At 57.2% G+C, this 19222-nt stretch overlaps 1 protein-coding gene across 1 annotated transcript; it reads right to left on the reverse strand.

The window, feature by feature from the left end:
- Positions 1-11477: 11477 nt before the first annotated feature.
- On the reverse strand, positions 11478-18887 carry LOC139599105 (solute carrier family 2, facilitated glucose transporter member 5-like). The gene is made up of 12 exons (XM_071446112.1): positions 18684-18887; positions 17678-17776; positions 17062-17222; positions 16856-16980; positions 16479-16624; positions 16266-16398; positions 15779-15966; positions 15549-15659; positions 14301-14402; positions 13561-13636; positions 11920-12047; positions 11478-11717 (listed from the first exon to the last, which is right to left on the reverse strand). Exons 1-12 carry the CDS (start codon positions 18822-18824, stop codon positions 11478-11480), a joined length of 1650 nt encoding a protein of 549 aa, XP_071302213.1. The 5' UTR covers positions 18825-18887.
- Positions 18888-19222: the final 335 nt, after the last annotated feature.

A 19222-nucleotide genomic window follows, 5' to 3' on the forward strand; every position in this document is an offset into this window, starting at 1 on the left:
CAGCAGAGGGAGCTGGAGGACCGGGGATGGCAGCGCGGGCAGGCACAGGGAGCCCGGGCTGGGCTGGGCTGGGCTGGGCTGGGCCGCTCGGGGAGCCCCAAAGCGGCAGAGAAACCCCTCTTCACCCAGAGCCTCCCCTAGCAGGGCAGCGGGAGGTGCCCCAGCCTGCGGACTGTGCCCTCAGCCCCGTGGTGTCACCTCTCATCACATCAGCCCTCTGGGTGCCCAGCTCTGTGGTGGACACTTGCTGAGCTGGCCCTCAATGCCCTTTTTGGGCTTTTAGGGTCTCAGCCCCGGTGTTTCATTGCCTCTCTCTGTGGCACAGCCCCTTGTTCACCCTGAGGAGCTGCCGGTGGGACAGCAGGGTCCCCAGGGATCCTGGCTGGATGTGATGGGGGTAAGGCCTCCATCCCTGGGAATCATCCCAGGGCCAGGGTGGGAGAGTCCTACAGCACTGGTGGGCACTTGTCACTGCTGTCCCCAAGTCTCCTTGCCCATAGGGAGCTGATTTATGTCTGGGCCAGCCTGGCTGACCTCCTGCTTGGGCTCAGGCATCATAACTAATGGCAGGTCAGTGGAGCTACAGCTGAAGTGAAGTGGCTGGTGTGGGTCAGGCAGGGGGGATGCAGAACAGGGGATGCTGAGGATCCCAGTTCCAACAGCACAGCTGCCCAGAGCAGTGAACAGCAGGGGTGAAGCAGGTGTAGCTGCCAGTGTACCCCCCCACCCCATCCCCTGCTCCTGAACTCTCTTTCTCACCACACTCTCCTTCTGTTTTTACCACAGGATGCTCTGGTCAGTGGCATCAAGCCTGGAGAAGGGCTCCTTGTGGGGGAAACTGAAGCACACATGGACTGATGGTTTCATGAACATCAACTGCAGAGCCAGGGAGGGCACCAGGTGTCTGAGCCCAGCTCCTGCCCAGGACTCAGGGTGGGGAGCCAGGAGGACCTGATGCAGGTACAGCAGAGGGCAGTGCCACTGCTGGTGGCCTGAAATGTCCCCTTTGGTCTGTGGCTCTCACTTTCTGCTTGATCCATGAGCCTTGGGGTGCAGAAACCTCCTGTGGGGGTGCTCCCTCCTGCTCCTTGTGAGAGGTTTAGCTCCAGGTCCCAGTCCCCCAGTGTGCACAGCCCCTGTGTCACTCAGCCCCACCTCAGCACACTCCCTGTGTGCTTTGGCAGTGAGCCCTGTTTGTGGATGACCAGCCCAGCATCCAGACAGGCTATGGGAGCTGAGCTTTGGGGACAGCTACATCAGCTGCCATCCCCATCCCTGCCTGCACCAACTGCTGAGGTGAGACCTGACCATGGCTGTAAACCTGGATATTCATGCCCACCAGGCAGCTGTTCTACACCCTAGCATGGTGCCAGCCTGGGTGGTCTAAGCTGGTTGAGGGGAGCCCTTGGGGGTGCAATAAAAGGCACCCAATGCCACTCCTGGCCACACATTGAGCTCCCCTCTGTCCAGCAGTAAGGGAGAACACTTTTGCTGCCACCCTGCTTTTGCTCTCTGCTTCGGAAGGGGGAGAGCAGCAAAACAAATCTGAGCAGGGCATTAGGACTTTCCCAGGGACAAGCTGTATCTGCCTGCCTGTGCTGGGATGGGCTCATTTTTGGTGAACAGCCAGCCAAGGGCTGGGGTGTGCAGGCTGCCAACACCCTGGCAGGGCAGGCAGGACTCTGTGGGCCCCTCCTGGCCCTGCCTGGCCACAGGTGCAGAGGATGTGTCACAGTCCTGCCAGGCTCCTGCTGCTGGTCACACACTGAAGGCTGTGCTGGTGTCCAGACTGCAGCTTGTGCTTCCCACCTGCTAGCACACATTTCTAGGAGTGTTACTGGCTCTGCAAGGCTGCAGTGAGAGCTCCCATCCTTCTGAGCAACCCCTCCCCAACAGGTTTGTCAAATCCTCCACATGACCCCATTGTAGGTTGCTTTTGCAATGTTACAGGGGTGATTTATCTTTTTTAGGGTCCTTCCTAGGGCTAAGCTGGGTTCAGGCAGCAGCAGCTTGAGCCAATGCTTCAGCATCACCCTTGAGCTCTGGCCTCTGACAGGTCCAGTGCAGCATCCAAAGCTTTCCCAGCTGGGGAAGCAAGTCCCCTGGTTGAACCTGCTGCAAAAACAGGGACCTGGTGCATTCCCAGCTGGCTCTCAGCAAAGGTGATTTGTTCAAAATAATTTCCATGGCCTCTGCACTTACATTTGCTGCTGGATCCAGGAGAGCAGGTTTAATCTAGGCTGCTAGGCAGCACCAGAGGCTGAGTTTCATCCAGAAGAAGCTGTTGGAAGACTTTTCTCAGCTCTCACTCCAAATAGGTCTAAAATTAGATCTGGGATACAAAAGTTGATGGCAACAGATAGGTGAGTCTGGCTTCAGATTAGCAGCTTTTACAACAGAGCTGGGATGCTCCCACTGACAGTGGTTGCCATTTGGGATCAGTTTTGCTCCAGCAATATTTCAAGTTTGTCAAAGCCTCTTTGAAGGCCTGGGCAGGTGAAAGGAGCATGGGGAGCTGTAATAAGTGTAAGCCTTAAAAAACTTCCTGAAATGACCAATAAATCCCCCAGGACATGACAGGAATCATTCAGGGATCTTTCCTGAACAAACCTAGCTCTCCATTGAGAAGGAAAAGCACTTTCAAAAGCATGTTCAGAGCAGCACAATGTGATTCCCAGCCTCTGTCCCAGCCTCCTCCTCCATCACCCAAGGACAGGGACATTCCCTGACAGGTCCCTGTGCCACTTGCTCCCCATACCTTGCTGTGTCCTACCTGGAATTATGAAGATGTATGGCACAAAGATAAATAAATGGAGAACATGAGCCTGCAGGCTGCCTGGCATGAGGTAAATACGTGCTGGATGTGGCCAGGACCTGCAGCAGGAGATGCTGCTCTGTGCTATCCTGTGGGGTGTAGGGTGTGTGGGGGGCTGCATCCCCTTGGCACCACCCTCATCAGGTCTGGTGGGGGCTGGCTTTTCCCTGCATATAGAAAAGATGGGAGAACTCCATTGGTGTGGCCCCTCAGCACATCTGCAAGGTGCAGTCAGGGATGGGTCCAGGCCCGCAGAGGGGCCCTGGTGGCAGTGCCACTGCTCCTCTCTCAGGAGCTGGACTGGAGGTGCTGTTGGGTGTCTCCACAGCCCACTGAGACACTCCACAAGTCTGACTCATGTCTGTGAGTGCTCTTCAGATCTCTGGGGAGAGGACAGGCAATGAGCTGTCACTTGCACATCTCTCTCTCCAGGTGAAAGCGCCCAAGGAGGCTGGGGATGTGGGTGGGCAGAGCTGGAGAGGGGGACCAGACCTACCTCCTTGCTGGGGAGCTGGGAGGGGGTGAGGGGTGTGCAGGCAGCTGGGTGGCAGTGGGGAGGTGTGGGGACAGCGGGGAAAGTGCCTGCCTGCACAGTTTGGGAACCCCATCGTGTTGTGGGGTGTTTATCCCCACTGTGCACCCTGTCAGGGGCTGACTCCTCCTTTCCCCCAGCAGGTGCTCCCACCTCAGAGGCAGCTGTGGTCGTGTCCTTGTCCCCTAGGGCACAGCCATCGGTGTGCTCAGTGGCTGTGGACACACAGGACTCCTGGAGGGACTGACCCCCCCACAGCTGCCTTCTCCCACTCCCGTCCAAAAACCAATCACTGCTTCCCGTGAGCATCCCAGGGACCCCGGTCAGCCCCGTCACTGGCCACCCCCTCTGTGTCCCCACAGGCCAGTGTTGGTGTCCCTGCTCCACAGCCTGTTCCCAGGGTGACGCTGTCCCGCCCGTCCCCCTCTGCCGCGCGGCTCCCCCGCCGTTCACACGCTGCAGCAGATGGTGGAGGTGACATTTGTCTCCGAGTGACGCATTTGACGGTGGCCGTGTCCCCCCTCCTCCCTTCGCCCCGGCCGGGGGAACCTTGAGCCCACCTGGCAGAGGCAAGAGGGGCAGGCACAGGCTGAGGGATGCCCAGCCCCCCAGCCACCCTGCACACCCCAGACATCTGCACTCCGTGTCCATCTGCATCCCCACCAGAGCCCTGTCCCACGGCTCTGGGCCACCAGGGCAGCTGGGGGACACCGTCCCTGAGGGCGAGTGCCCGTCACCGTGGGGCGTTGGAGGGGGGGACTAGGTGGGAGCCGGGCACCAGGGACTCCTGTTCATTCTCCGTTTTCTGCCTTAATTAGAACCCGGAGAGACCAGGCGAAATCGCATTAGCGCGGGGCCCCGGTGCGCTGAGCCATCCATCTTTTTTTATTACAGCGTAATGGGGCTGCTCGCGAGGCGCCGTGCGATTTGTCACAGGCCTCGTTCCCTGATAACGGGCATTTGTCATCACTTTCTTCCCGTGTTAATGTCATCATCGCCGAGCTGACAGGCAGACCCGTTGAGGGAGCGCTGGCGACAGACCACATCCGTCAACCTAATATTTCCATGGCTGTGGGGATCAGCCGGGCTGCGAACACACATTAAAGCGCTTAGGAGGGGAGGGGGGAAAAAAAAGGGGGTTTTCATTAATTAAAATGTTAGTGTGAGAGTGTGAGAGTGTGAGAGTGTGAGAGTGTGAGTGCGTGTGCGGGTGGCACTGCGTGGGGACGGGGGGCCGTGGCGCGGAGGGCGCGGCGCGGGGCGGGTGCGGCGCGGTGGCCTTTTAACGGAGCTCACATCAGCTCCTGAAACCCATTTAAAAGATATTTGGGACTGGGGAATCAGCGGTGAGCACGGTGGAAAGGTCATTGTTAATAAGGGAGAGCACATGGGAGCACGTGGGGAGGGCGCAGGCATGGCCAGTGGAGGATGGAGGAGATTGTCATCCCCCTGGAGCGGGGGCGTGTGTGTCCCACCGGGAACAGTGGAGCCACTTCTGTCATGGAGTGAGTGGCCTCAAATCTACCTGGCAGAAGGATGAGGTAGAGGGAAGGAAACCCTGCAGTGGGGTTGCTCCATAGCTGGCCAAAGGCAGGAGTGGGGTGTGGGATGGGCTGTGGGGCTGCAGCCCCTGCAAACAGGGTTTGGGACAGGGCTCTGCAGCTGCAAGGTGCACTCGTGGCAGAAATCTAGAGGGTCAAACCTGAGATGTGCCCCCTAAGCAACCAGAGAGGAGACCTGCCCTGGTCCTGAGGCCATTTAGTGACAAGGGGGCTCAGGTCTCCACCCCAGAATATGTGGCTGTTGCTATGGAAATGGGTGGTGGTGGGTGGAGGAGTGGGTGTGTGGTATCTTGGGGTTTCCTGGCTGGGGGAGTTTGTTTTCTGGACTTTTCTGGGGTTCCTGTGTCATACAGAACAGGAAGGCTTGGTGGGCCACCTTTTTTTTTTTTTTTTTTTTTTTTTTTCGGGGGGGTTTTTAAAGATTTGGGGATGGGCATCTCAGTCAGTTCTACCCAGCTCCCATGATGTACTGGTACAACCCCAATTTGCACTGCAAAATATGACTCCAGGAGCTCTTACACAAATAAGACCAAAGATGCTGCTTCCTTTGCTCAAATCCCATCCTCAGGATCCCTGGGAAAATCTCCTGATGTTCCCAACCTGTGGCTGGACACAGTGCTAGAAGAACAGGCCATGGCAGGGCTCAGGCAGGCGTGGGCAGCGCTGAAGCCCTGCTGAGTGCAGACAGGGGGCTCACGCTGTGAAAATGTGGCTGCACAGAGCCTTCACCCCCATGTCCCCCATCCCAGGGATGGTCAAGGGCAGCCTGTGAAGAGAAACACGTCCCATAGCCCAGGAAAGCTCACGACTTTTTCTTTAATTGTTTTTCTTCTTTTTCTTCTCTTCTGTCCTTCCTTGTTCCAGTCACAGGCTCTGTGCGTGGGAAAGTCAGGTTAGGGATGAGGTGTGGGGTGTTTTTAGAGACCTGGGTCCTTTATGTGTGTGCACATGAACACACACTGCTGCACACACATCCCCGTCAGTCATTTCTGTAAGTGCACCCCAACCTTTGGCTCACTGGTGATCCCTGAGCATAGGTAGAGCTGGGAGGGGGTGGCTTTCTCCAGGTGCTGGTGGGGACACTGAGGCATGGAGCAAGGATTTGCAGTGCTCATCCACGTTGTGAATCATCCACATCAAACGGGTCATCCCATCACCAGCAACATTCAGCAAGTCTGCAGACATGAGGGAAAAGGAAAGTCTGCGGGAAATTTTCTTAGGACTGCCCAGCAGTGTTCAGGCTCCCAGCCCTGTGACATCCCCAACACCCCCGGCAGCAAACCCTGCCACCAAACCTCCCTCCACTCCAGCTCCCCGCCATAAATCACTGCCCTGCATTGGCCGAGGACCTTTTAAAAAGGATTTATCGGGGGGATTTAAGCACAGGCGGCGATACGGTTTCATAAATCGAAAGGCAATAGCGCTGATCACCACCGGCCCGCCGGGCGGGGCAGCCCCGTTCGCGCCCCCGTCCGGGAGCGGCTCCTCCCGGCCCCGCTCCTTCCTCCCGCTCCCTTCTCCCGTCTGTGGAGACCGCGAGTGTGGAAAATCCCCAGACAGGGAGTGTAAATGCTTGTTCTTTGTAAATGAAGAACATAATTAACATTAAATTAAGGTAATACAAATGAAGACAACACAGAGCCTGACAGGATGAGTGTTTGGGGAGGCAGTAGAGAGAAGTGATTCATATTTTTAATTTACTGTACAAATAGACTAGCAGGGCTGGGGGGAAAAGGGCCATCCAAGTGGAGTGGGGATTTTTTTTTTTCCCACTGTTGTTTTGCTGTGCTTTAAGCACACAATGACTATTAAAGTCAACTGCCCATATAATAGGACATCTCCTACATGACTGCTCTCCGAGAGGCAGCTTGCTGTAGCAATAAATTCTGGGAGTGCCATCTGCTGGTGTGCACCCTCCGCCGGGCACCCTCGCTCCGGCCACCCGGCCTGGGCCCGTCCTGGCGCCCCACAGTTGCTGCAGAGACCTGCAGAGCACCAGCCACGGGCCTGCAGGCATCCATGCAGAATTATTATATTTCTCACAGGGTAAGAAACACTTTCCCGCACCCAACTGTAAATATTTTTCATTAATATATGTTTTTTTCTGAAGTTGAATGGGTATTGTTGGTGCCGGAGAAATATTTTAGGCTTTTAAAATATCCGAATCATTGTTCTCCACCCCTCGGTGAAGTGCTGGGTTTCAGCTGAGTGCCTGTTACCCAGAACACAGAAAAAAACCCCACCCGTTTTATATTTTTGCCTGCAGAAAGCCTCTTGGTCAGAGTCCATGAGAACTGCAGGCTGGACCTGGCTCTGCACTTTAAGGAGGTGAGAGCTGTGCTCTCAGCCTGGGTCTCTGCTGGGGGATGACTTTCAGCCACGAGGGAGCCAAATTTATCATAGCACAAAAGCGTCCATGGGGCTGTGACACCTGCAATGGACACACCTACACTGCCTCCGTGTGCTTGTTCCACTCCCTGGGAAACTCCTGACACCACCAGGCAAAGGAGAAACAAAAGAAGGCTCCAAGAGGAACCATTCCTTAATGAAATCACCCTTCCCAGGTAGAAGATGCCCTGGGATGGTGCTGAAATATTTCTCTGCTATGTCAAAATAGGAGAGGAATTTTCACCATTTAGGGGGGGTGTCCTAATTTTGAGTATGCAATCTTTTCCCTCTGGGGGATTTGTATCCTGGCAGTTTTTATGTGAGCAGTGCCCATGGGTCCATGGCAGCCACTTGGCCAACTTGGCCTTGAACACTTCCAGGGATGGGGCATCCACTGCTTCTCTGGGCAACCTGTTCCAGTGCCTCACCACTCTCACACTCGAGAATTTCTCACTAATATCTGATCTAAACCTGCTTTTTGTCAGTTTAAACAATTCTCCCTTATCCTATCACTACATGCAGTTCTACCAAGTCCCTTCCCAATTTCTTGCAGGCCTTTTGCAGCCTCTTGCAGTGAAACCTCCCCAGAGCCTTCTCTGCTTCTGGCTAAACAACCTCAGCCATCTCAGCCTGTCTTCATAGGAGAGGTGCTCCAGCACTCTGAGCATCTTCATGGCCTCCTCTGGACTTGTTCCAGCAGGCCCATGTCCTTCCTGTGCTGAGACCCCAGAGGTGGACACAGTACTCCAGCCTGGAATCACTGGAGTGTACTAGAGGGACAGAACCCCTTGACCTGTGGGTCAGACCTCCTGTGATGCAGCCCAGGACATGGCTGACTTCCCAGGCATGATTGCAGGCATGGATTGCAGGGTCAGGTGAAGCCTCTCATCCATCTCCAAGTCCCTGAATCAGTCCCTGAACCCCTCAAATACACCCAGGGCAGAGGCTGCAAACACGGGGTCTATTTCCAAACCCAGCTGACCCCAGGCAATGCTCCCTGTGTCCAGCACCCTTCTCCCATGGCTGCTAAGTTGGGAGCATGGACAGCCTTAATGAGACAAGAGGCAGGGACAAATTCCACACCAAACTCTCTGGGGCAACAGGGTGCTGCCCCAGCACTGCTTTTCCCACATGGAATATGAGAGGAGGTGGAGCACACAGGAACCTCCCTCAGTCAAAACTGGTCCCTGGTGGAGCTCTGCAGTCAGGTGAGATTTGTGGGGAGTGAAGACATCCCCGTGCTGGTGACAGGGATAGATTGCTGTTAGAACACCTGGTGAAACCAGTGTGAGAAGGGATCAGCCTCAAAGGCTTGGCGGATCCCCAGGATCCCTCCTCCTGGAGCCCACCTCTGCTGGAGCCATAGGGACTGAGGGCACTGGCAGTGTGAGAGCTCCATGGCTTGTCTGGCCTGCTCTGTGGTCACTTGTGGCCTCACTAATCCCCAGAGATTGCACAGGGACACCAGGGTGTCTCCAGCAAGCCTCAATCAACTTTCCAGTTGGGATGTGACCATTCACCTTGAGCCAGGTGAGCTCAAGCCTAGAGAGCTTCATGGAGGATCTGCACATTTCCAGTGATGGGCCATGACCATTTCCTTGAGGACCATTCAAAGCATCTGGAGAGTTTGAACCAGGGTCTTCTCTCCCATTCCATTGTCCAGGGCTGAGCCCCAGCCTCCATGTGAATACCTCAGCCTTGAACCCACCCAGCCTTTGGCACTGGGCACACCAGGAGAAGGCACTTGTGCATTTGGAGAGAGCCACCTTCATCTTTGTTTCTGCAAACCTTAAGAGGATCAGCAGCATTTCCAGCTGTCCAAGTAATTTCTCAGACTCTTCTTGGCACCTTCTCCAGTTTTTCAAGGTCTACTTGGACACTACTAGAGAATACAGCCTTATGCTCACCAGACAGAACCAGTGCTTTTGGAGGCCTCAATCCAGGGAGCTGGATTTCAACGTGGGGAAGCAGCTTTGGACAAGGAAAAGCAGCTCAGAGCTCACCCAGCCATATCCTTCCTGAGAAGCCTGCAGTGGAGCAGCTGGGAATGCCTGCCTGGCAAGATACGCAGAGAGGAAGCCCAAATCCCTCTTTTGTAAGAGTAAAAGGTCAGTGGCATGGGGCAGTTTGAACTACAACCAAAAAAGAAAAAACCCCTTGCCCCAGTAGCCTCAGAAAAAACGGATGAGTTGCCAGTGTTCCATGAGCATGGGGGTTCCTCACCCCCAGGCCCTGATGGAAAAGAGGACGTCCTTGACATGGTACCCTCAAACAAGTCCCCAGGAACAAATACTTCCAGAAAGCACCATAGAATTTTTCCAGTGACCCCCAGTCCTTGGAGAGAGGGCACTTCTGGCTCTGGTGGCATCCAAAACCCTGACAGAAATGGGTCCTGACCCCACATTTCCCAGGTCTACCCCATCTCACTGGCCACTTAGAGCAGTCCTTGGCCATAAGGCAACATTCCCACTCCTTGGCTATGCCAGGATGCCAGGAATGGGGGGCTGGTCCCAGGGGGGCCATTGCCCTCACATGGAGGGCAGGGGGCATCCTCCAAGCTGCCCCACATGCTGGGTGGGAGAGATAGATAAATACCAGAATAAATAAATACAAGTGGCAAAGAGGCCTGAAATGATGCTGTCGTTTGCTGGGAATGAGAGACACAAGTGTAATTTAGGTTTTGATATTATCAAAGTCTCGCTGCTCTAAAACAGCAGGGCACTCAGTGCCTCATTAATAAAGGATAAACTTGGAGTCTATTTACAATGCACTTTTTGGGGTTATTTACACTCCATTATACATATGTAATGCTGCACATATTTACCGCTCTGTTCTGCTGCCGGGAGCGGGGGAGGCAGGCGGGGAGCGCCGGGGCTGCAGAGCCTGACCCTGCTCTCACTGCTGTCCTGAACAGCCCAGCATGCTCAGAGCCCCCGGCTGCTGGCTCAGGATGGGAGCAGGCACTGGGGACCCAGTGTGGCCCTGTCCCTGTCCCCACGGGTCCAGCACCCACACACACCCAGCAGCGCCCTGAGGCTTTGCCAAGGGATGCAGGAAGGGTGGGCTCCTCACTAAGTGACCACAAACGCCAAACACCAAGCTGTGGACCTGCCATGGGGAGGGAAACTGGGGGAAAAAAAATAAAAAGGGCTAAATTATTTGCAACAAAATGATGTTTGTGCTGTCATGAGAGTTTTTTGGCCACACAGCCCTTCCCCCCCACCTGAGCTTATCTCTCACCGGAACAAAATGGTGTTGCTTTCCTGCAAATGACAGCTCCTGGCAGGTCTAGGAACCCCATGGTTTACCATGGTATTTGTGGGAGCTGCTGTGGGGGGTCCTGGGACACAGGACAGCCTCTCCCTCCAAAAACAGCCCCCAGGATTCAGGGCAGAGACATGGGAGAGGTTGTGCTTGGAGAGCACTTGGGGTCAGCAATTCACAGGGTGCAGTAAGGGGATGAGGGTTTATCCTGGATCCTTTGTCCTCCAGGGAGTTTGGGAGTGCGCAGAGTCCCCATGGGAGCACTCTGTGGGGCCAGCACACGAGGCCAGGCACCAAGGGCTTCCAGCAGCCTCTGGAGGGGCACAGTGGCTGGACAGTCCCCCCCAGCTCAGAGCTGCTCCATGTCCCTTCTGCAACAGCCTCCAGCTTTGCATGACCGACTTGGGGTGAGATGCAAGAGCCTGGGAACCATCCTGACCACCCTTCCTAGAAAATGTGGGGTCACTTTGACCTTTCCAGCCAGTCACAGAGGGGAGGAGGACAAGCTCCTCTTCCCATTCTGCTCTTCCCTGGTGCCAGAGAAGCACCTGCCCATTCCAGCACCTTCCTGCTTGCTGCCATTCCAGGCTAAACTTGCCAAATAATGACTCTGGTGGCAATGCTCTTTATTAAACAGCTCATGCCAGAAGCCCTTGCCAAGGCCCCACACCCAGGAGCAATGAGAACCCCCTGGTTCAGGAGGTCCCCTTGTCTCTGTGGGAGCATCTCTTCCAGCATGGGGATCATGCCCAGCAGTCAGTGCAACCTTGGTGCATCAATGGGGCTCATCCTGGGCCCAGACCGTGCCATGGAGAGATGTCCTGGGAGACCCAGAGATGACCAGGTTGGAACAAATTGGCCCCCACACCCTTCCCCAGCCCTGAGCCTCCTCCCCATCCCCATCAGCCCACTGAGATCAGGGCAGGCTGGAGCCTGAGCCCTCCAGGGAGCTGTTCTCCAAAGCCCCGTAGCCATCGAGCTTCATCATGCCAATGAGCTGGGCTGGCACGGACAGCACGGAGCGGCGCGTGGCGAAGATGTGGCTGATCTCCATGAAGGTCTTGTTCTTGGTCTCAGGGATGACAAGGTAGACATACAGGGCCACCAGCAGGCAGACACCACAGAAAACCAGGTAGCAAAAGGCACCAGCTGACATCTGGGGACAAGAGCAGGATGAGGCAGAGACACTGCCAGGCACTGGGCATTGCACGAGGCAGAGACACCCAGCCCTGCGCTGGCTCTGTCCAGCACTGAGCTGAGCCAAGAGCACAGGCATCCCTGCCTTGGCACCCCATCCTGGGAGAACAGCAGGGCTGTGTCCGTTCCCTCCATCCCCCAGAGCCCCTCTGGACTGGTACCTGCAGGAAGGGGAAGATGAAGCCGACGGTGAAGTTGCAGAGCCAGTTGAGAGAGCCCCCCACAATGTAGGCAGCCGGGCGGTGGGACTGCGTGAAGAGCTCAGCTGTCATCAGGAAGGGAACACCAGCTGCAGAGGGAGGGGACACATCGAGGGTATGGAGGACAGGGTGACTCAGGTACCCCTGGGGTCAACAGGTTCTGCCCACCTCAGTCCTGTGGCCAAAGGGCTGGAGCCCAGCAAGGCTCAGGGTTCAAACTGGTGGTGCTGGGAGAGCTGGAGGAGACAGGGAGTGGTGGAGCAGTGTCCTACCCTTGGTCCATACCCTTGGGATATGTCTGGTGGGGGGTGGTGTGATGTCCCCTGACATTCACACTGGCACACTGTTGGGTGCTCAGGCCAGTTCCCCAGGTTGCATGACTGGAAAGTTTCAGACTGAGTCAAATTAAAGGTGGAACATTTCATGTGGATCCTCATTTTCCAAAAATGTTTCTAAATGCTGATATATTAAATCTCATGGAGATCATAGGCATAGAGAACCATCTTCCTGGCACCCTCCATAATGCCCTTTCCAGACTCCCTTGATCAAAAGAGTTTAGAAAACTTCCTTCTATCATCCAGCTTCTGTTGCCACTGTGGCTGATTCAGGGAGGGAAGAAGCAACCACTTTTCTGAACATCACAATCTCCCTCAGGACACAGAAATGCCATTTTCCAACCTGCTTTTCCCATGCAGAGTGAAAAAACCCAGAATGCATGGAAGTGGTTTCCCAAGCCAAATTGTAAGTGGTCTGAAAACTGGACCCAGGTTGTGGCTATTTCTTCTAGAAGGACTTAGCCTCTCCAGCCAAGTGTCACTGAGCCAGAAGTCCTGGGTCCCAGGACTGTCCCTGTGCTGGGGGGCAAGATCCGAGGTCCAGAGTACCTTCCAAAACACACAGGAATCTGGCAAGGGATTGTTTTTGATATGGTGACATGCCTGGGGTCCCAGCTGCCTGAAACAGGGCTGGCTGGACCTCTTTATAAAATGCAGGGAAAAGATGAACCAAAAATCAAGTGTAAGAAGTGAGGGAGGAGTGGGGCCCCTGACGGACTCTTACTCACAGCTCGCCCAGAACAGAGATATATATATTTTTGTTTTAAAACTCCTATTCATCATTGTTTGTGAACAATGAGCCATTAAAATCCTAATTAAAGATGTAATTACAGTGAATAAAGTCTGGGCTGAGGATGAATTATAGATCTGTTAGGAGCTCTGCTAATACATCAACTGGGTAAACCAGTCCAGGTTTCACTTCTGGCTGTTGGAGCCTGTCCATTAGGGGCAGGATGATTCTCACCAGCTGCACTGTGATAGGAGCTGTGACACGTCCACAGAGGTCTGGGGAAGGCTGCCAGGGCTTCACTCTGCTTCCTCCTGGAGCGTGGCCCAGCAGGAGGAGGTAGAGTGTGCCCTGGGGATGTGTGGGGCTGGAGGGGTTTGTGGTGGGCTTTCACTTGGAGAGACAGCATCATAAAGCAGGGCTGGACCACGGGGACAGGGCCAAGGCCCAGCTCCTGTCACCTGCCTGAAAACCCCACTGCTGCTCTCCTGGAGCCCCATTCCCACCCCAGTGCTCCCCAGTGCTGCACCCCAGACCCACCTGGTCCCATGCAGAAGCCAGCGATGATGCCGACCACGCAGGCGACGCTGACGTAGCGCATCCAGGGCAGGGCAGCCTGCGAGGGGACACCGGGCTGGGGACACTGCTGGGGCTGGCCCTGACCCAGCATCCCTGGGACACCGGGCTGGGGACACTGCTGGGGCTGGCCCTGACCCAGCATCCCTGGGACACCGGGCTGGGGACACTGCTGGGGCTGGCCCTGAGCTCCACACTCAGTGTCCCTGGGACATGGCTTCAGGCCTGCCCTCGGCCTGGTGGTGGCTCTTGGGGACAGCAACCACACAGGACACATTGGTGAGATGCAGACAAGCAATGGGTGGTTTGGGGTAAGGCTGGTGAGGGTCAGCCTCAGCCAAGCTCAGCAGCTCGTGATGGTGCAGAATCACCAGAGCCACAGGAGCATCCTCTGGAAGCAGACAGCAGGAGAAGGACCCTTCACCTGCCCTGGCATTTCACATCTGCCTCCCTGGGATCAAGTATTCCTGAAAAAAAGCTACCAGAAGCAGCAGGATTTTTCTCCTATGGATTTGTATTTTCTTTTTTTGTTGTTGCTCTTGGTGCTAAATTTACCTTCTCTTTAACTTTGAACGGAAAATATGACTTGGAAGAGCCAGCTCACCTTTCATTTCCATGCACGCTCCTTCCCCCAGGATTCTAGCCATCCCTCCCTCACTGAGCCCCAGATGATGGCCCAGGGGGTGGCAGTGGCCAGGCCCTACCTGCAGCAGCAGGGAGATGGTGATGCCAGCTGAGCAGACACCCATGGCACAGAAGCCAATGATGATGAGGGGCCGCCGGCCCACCCTCTCGATGGTGAAGCACTGCCAAGAGAGAGCAGAGACTGACAGGGTTCTGGGCAGCTCCAGGCTGCATGGGACCATCTCTGAACCCCAGATCCAGCTGTGGGTGGGAGGATGCTCCTGGTGGCATCTGGGGATTGGGGGCAACCCCAGCTCAGAGTTCCAGGGTTGGGGCTGGGGCATGGAAAGTGCCAGGGGTGAGCATGCATGGGGCAGGAGATGGGTCCCACGGAGCAGGGGTTACGGTGCAGGGCTGGGGCGACCCACAAGCCACATTGGCATCAGTGCCAGGCAGAGGTGCTGGGGAATGGGGTGTTTGTGGGGCAGTGGGCACAGCAGGGTGTGGGCAGGCAGCGCGGCGGCGGTGAGAGCAGGCAGGGTATTGACAGCAGAACAAATGCCTGTAATTTTATAACCAATCTCAGCATGTCCATCAGGGGCCATTTGTGGGGCTGCTCCCAAGCAATCTGGCTCTATGCTAGGCAACTTCTGGGGGGCTGGGACACCCCCACAGAAAGGGGAGGGGAGTAGGGGGTACCCTTCAGAGAGGCAGGGGACCCCACTCTGCTCTGGATTGGGCTATGGGAGAGGGGAGCAGCCCCCCACTCATTCCCTCTTTTCTGGGAGCAGCCACCCCCATCCATCTCTGTAATTGTCAGGGAGTGGATTTAGTGCCAGGTGGCTTGGGCTGGCCCTGGGTGACACTTGCAGATGGGACAAGGGCCATAAATCTGCCTGGCCCAGTGCTAACTCTCCAGCTAAATGAGGGCTGGCTGGGGTGGGGGGGCTGCTTGCCTGGGGCCAGGCCAGTGCTTGGCTGGGGGCGGGGGGAAAGGGGGACATGTGACTCTGCTAAGAGAGGGACAATGAAAGCGAGAGCCAGAAGGAACTTCTAGTCCCCTCCATCATCTCCAACCTTTTCCTTGCCTGCCATCTCTACCCAACCTCCCTGCTACCCTACAATTATCTCACCACTCCTAGATGGAGCCTGTCTCATCCCATCTCCCATCCCCATTTCCATGCCAAATCCTTTCTCCCCAGAAAAGAGGCTGTGCTGTGGCATAGATGATATTTTGGGGGTCCACTCTGTCCCCTTGTTTGATGGTGCTGGGAGCTGGCAAGCGGGCTCTGGCACAGAGGGGCTGCGTCCGTCTGTCTGTCCCTCACCCCGATCAGCCCGGCAACGACCTCGATGGCGCCGGTGCCCATGGTGGTGTAGGGGATCTGGGACACGGGGATCCCGGCGTTCTCGAAGATGGTGTTGGTGTAAAACCAGATCTGCCAGGAGGGGACACAGCATGAGCAGGGGGATGGAGCCACTCAGGGAAATGCCCTGCCAGGCCTCAGCTGAGAGCCTGCAGAGCCGTGTGCCGGGGCAAGGGGCGTGTGGGGCTTACGGCGTCGATGCCCGAGAGCTGCATGCCGGCGTTCAGCACCGCCACAGAGAGCGTCTGCCAGCGCAGCGAGCGCTCCCGCAGCAGCTGCCACACCGACGCCATCTCCATGGAGGAGAGCGACCGCTGCTCCTCCTGCATCTCCTCGATCACATCCTGGACCTCGGGGCTCCCCAGGAACCGCTGCAGGGCTGTGGGCAGAGCGGGCCATGGACACCCAGCACAGGGTGGATGCTCACAGGTATGGCACCAGGTAAGGGCTTGGCTCTACCCTGGCCCAACCTCCCCAGTAGCCCCGTATGGGGCTCAGCATCCATAGGAAATGGGGAAAAGCCTCACACCGCAGTGCTGGGCACCATGGAAATGCTGTGGCACAACCAGGTGCGATAGAAGGGCTGAACCATCAGGATTGCGTTGGGCTTTCAGGTATGGACATCCAAGAATGGACCAGCACTTTCCAGAGCCAGTCTGTCCAAGGATATCCTCTCACCTTTGGTGGCACCACAGACGTCGTTTCTCTCTATCAGCAGGTACCGAGGGCTCTCAGGGAAGCAGTGCAGCAGCAGGAGCTGGAGGGAGGCAGGAACAACCACCACTGACAGGAAAAGGGGCCAGAACCTGTCCTGGGAGGAGTTGAAATGGAATGTGTCATGGAGAGAGCAGAGCAGTGTCCAGCACGCGTGGGCTGGGGTACTGTGCTCACCTTGCCCAGCAGTTCTGGCAGGCTCAGGACCTGGGCAGAGAAAACCCCCAGGCAGATGAAGATGCTGGGCATGAGGCCCAGGAATCCCCGCAGGTTCTTGGGAGCGATTTCTCCCAGGTAGAGGGGCACCACACTGATACAGATACCTGGGGGGCACAGGAGGGACTGGGATGGCAGAGGCAGAAAGGAGAAGCCAGACCCTAGGTCCATCTCCTCCCATGTCCAGCATCATCCACAGTGGGGACCCTGGGGCATTGGAGGTGGCCTGGCTGTACCAGAGAACCCCTCCACAGAGCCCGTGGGGATACAAAGCCTTCTCCATCCCCCTAGGAATGGCTGTAGGGGACTGAGCCATGAGGAAGGGGCTGTGCACCCACCTGAGTGGATCCCTGTGATGGAGCGGCCGATGATCACCATCTCGGGGGATCCCAGCTCCCGGCTGAAGCCCATGAAGCCGCCGGCCAGGAGGACGAGGAGAGCGCTGCGGCTCAGAGCCCCATTCCTGGCAGGCACAAGCAGCAGGCGGCTCCTCCAGTCCCACCCCACCTCTGGACCACCGTGGCCCCTGGTGGGACACCCTTACCTGCCATAGCGCTGCACCAGCACCCCCACCAGCAGGGAGCCCCCCAGCCCGCCCAGGGCAAAGATGGAGACAGTCAGGGCGTAGAGCAGGGTCAGGGGGGCAGGGCCCAGCCCATGCCCGTAGCGCTGGAACCACGTGGTGTTGTAGAAAGCCTTTATGTGCTGTAGGGCAGAGACACACACGGGCACCAGGTGTGCTGGCAGAAAGGGGAAGGCAAGGGAAGAGAGGACCTAGGGACAATATCATGGGTTTAACAGCATTAAAGCAGATGCAGGGCAGAACATGTTTGGGTATGACTGGGATGTGCTAGTCTGGTTGCTCAGCAATTCTCAGCACCTGAGAGGCCTAAGGATGACTTAGAGATACCAAAGAGAGTGCTCAGGCTGGAGCAGGGAGGTTGTGGCCAGCTTTCCAGGCCCTGCTTTCCTGGGGGGACCAGTTTGGAGTACATGAACATGGACTCTGATGTCCTTCCTATGCCATTCATCTCTGGGTGACTGCTCAAGGAAAGTGCCAGTGTTTTGATGTGGGGCTGCTGGACAGCTATCCCTCCCCCCTCCAAGGGAGGGATGCAGGGCTGTTTTCCCTGCTCCCAGAGAGGCTGCCCATCCCTTACCTCTGCCGGTGAGTTCACCACAGCAAGGTTGTAGCCATAGAGCATGGAGGAGCCAAAGGATACCAGAAGGGTGACAGACAGCAGGGGGAAGGTGAGATGCTGGGAAAGAGGAGGAAGGATCAGCACAGTCCTGGCCAGCAGAGCTAGAAGCCAAAGTGTCATGGACTGCCCCTTTTCCAGCAGGGATGACCCTGGCCCAGAGCAAAATCTCCAGTGCAATGGAATCCTGTGTTGAGCACTGCTTCATGACAGTGCCCAGCATCCAGCCCAGCTGATCCATCTTCCTGGTGGCTGGTCTTGTGGCTGTGGTGTGAGGTTTTTTACCGTGGTGGTGACCCAGCCTGGGTAATCTGGGCACCCCTGCCTAGCTGGGATGGGCAGCAGATGGAAAAAGGAGGGACACCCATCCCCCTACCTCAGTGGAGCAGCTGAGTGGGGTTGCTCTGAGTGGCCCAACACCACCGAAATGTTCCCGTGGAAGGTCCCAGGGCACCCCAAAACACCACGTGGACCCATCTCCTGAACCCTCATCCCCTCCAACACCTTTGCCTCCCGCTCCTGCTGGGGCTCCTCACTGCGGGGAGCCGGTGGTGCGGGGGAACAGCCCCCCTGCAGCTCTGACCCAGCCCAGCCCGGGATCGGGGTGCTCGGGAGCATTCAGAGCACCCCAGCTGCAGGGACAGCCCGGGGTGCTGCAGTGAATGTCCGGAACGATGGAAGTCCCCGCAGGGCGCGGACATGAGACGAGCCTGTGTCCCCAGGAGCAGCCCCGCTCCCCAGCAGCACACCCGCCCCTCCCGCACGGTAGCCGGATTCGTAGCACCCAGCAGCTCCCGGCTCACGCACAGCAAATCCCCCCTAATCCCATCAGGAATCCCAAGCCGGGAAAAAAGGGAGGGGGATGTCAGGCCGAGGGGTGTCAGGCCAGGGGCTATAGGGGGACAGGGACACCGTGGGGAGGCGGGAAGCAGGGACGGGCAGCCCTCCCGGCCCGCAGGGAGCTCACCCCGGTGATGTCCCCGCCGGGCCGCGGGGTCCCTTTCCCGAGCGGCGGCGAGAGGCTGCGGGCGGAGCGCGGGGAGGGAGGAGGAGGAGGAGAGGGGGAGGAAGGCAGCCCCGGTGCGGCGGCCCGGCTGCTCTCTCCCATTTTTAGACGGAAGAAGGAGGAGGTGAGGGAAGGGAAGGCAGAGCAGGGCAGGGCAGCCCGGGAGCCCCCAGGGCTCATTGGAGGCGCCTGAGCGGCCGGAGGAGGAGTCCGGGAGCCTCTCCCCTCGCCGGGGGCAGGGGCAGCGCCTCCGGACTGCTCAGCCCGCGGAGGGGTCCCGGCCCAGCCCGGGGGCAGCGGAACCACTGACGAGACGCTCTGTCACCTCTGAGAGCTCTCGCGTGTCCCCTCTAAACAGCAGCACTGCACCATCCCCGAGGCTGGCGGCGAGGGGCGGCCCCACAGCACCCAACACCCCGATCACCCCCGGCCCCTCGCCCAGCGGGGGTAGATGTGCCCCATCCCCCGCGCTCGGGAAGAGGCTGGCAGCCCCCGGCCAT

Source organism: Agelaius tricolor, unplaced genomic scaffold (genome assembly GCF_023055355.1).
Source record: "Agelaius tricolor isolate 1412-34295 unplaced genomic scaffold, bAgeTri1.0.p SCAF_22, whole genome shotgun sequence".
Lineage (NCBI taxonomy): Eukaryota > Metazoa > Chordata > Aves > Passeriformes > Icteridae > Agelaius > Agelaius tricolor.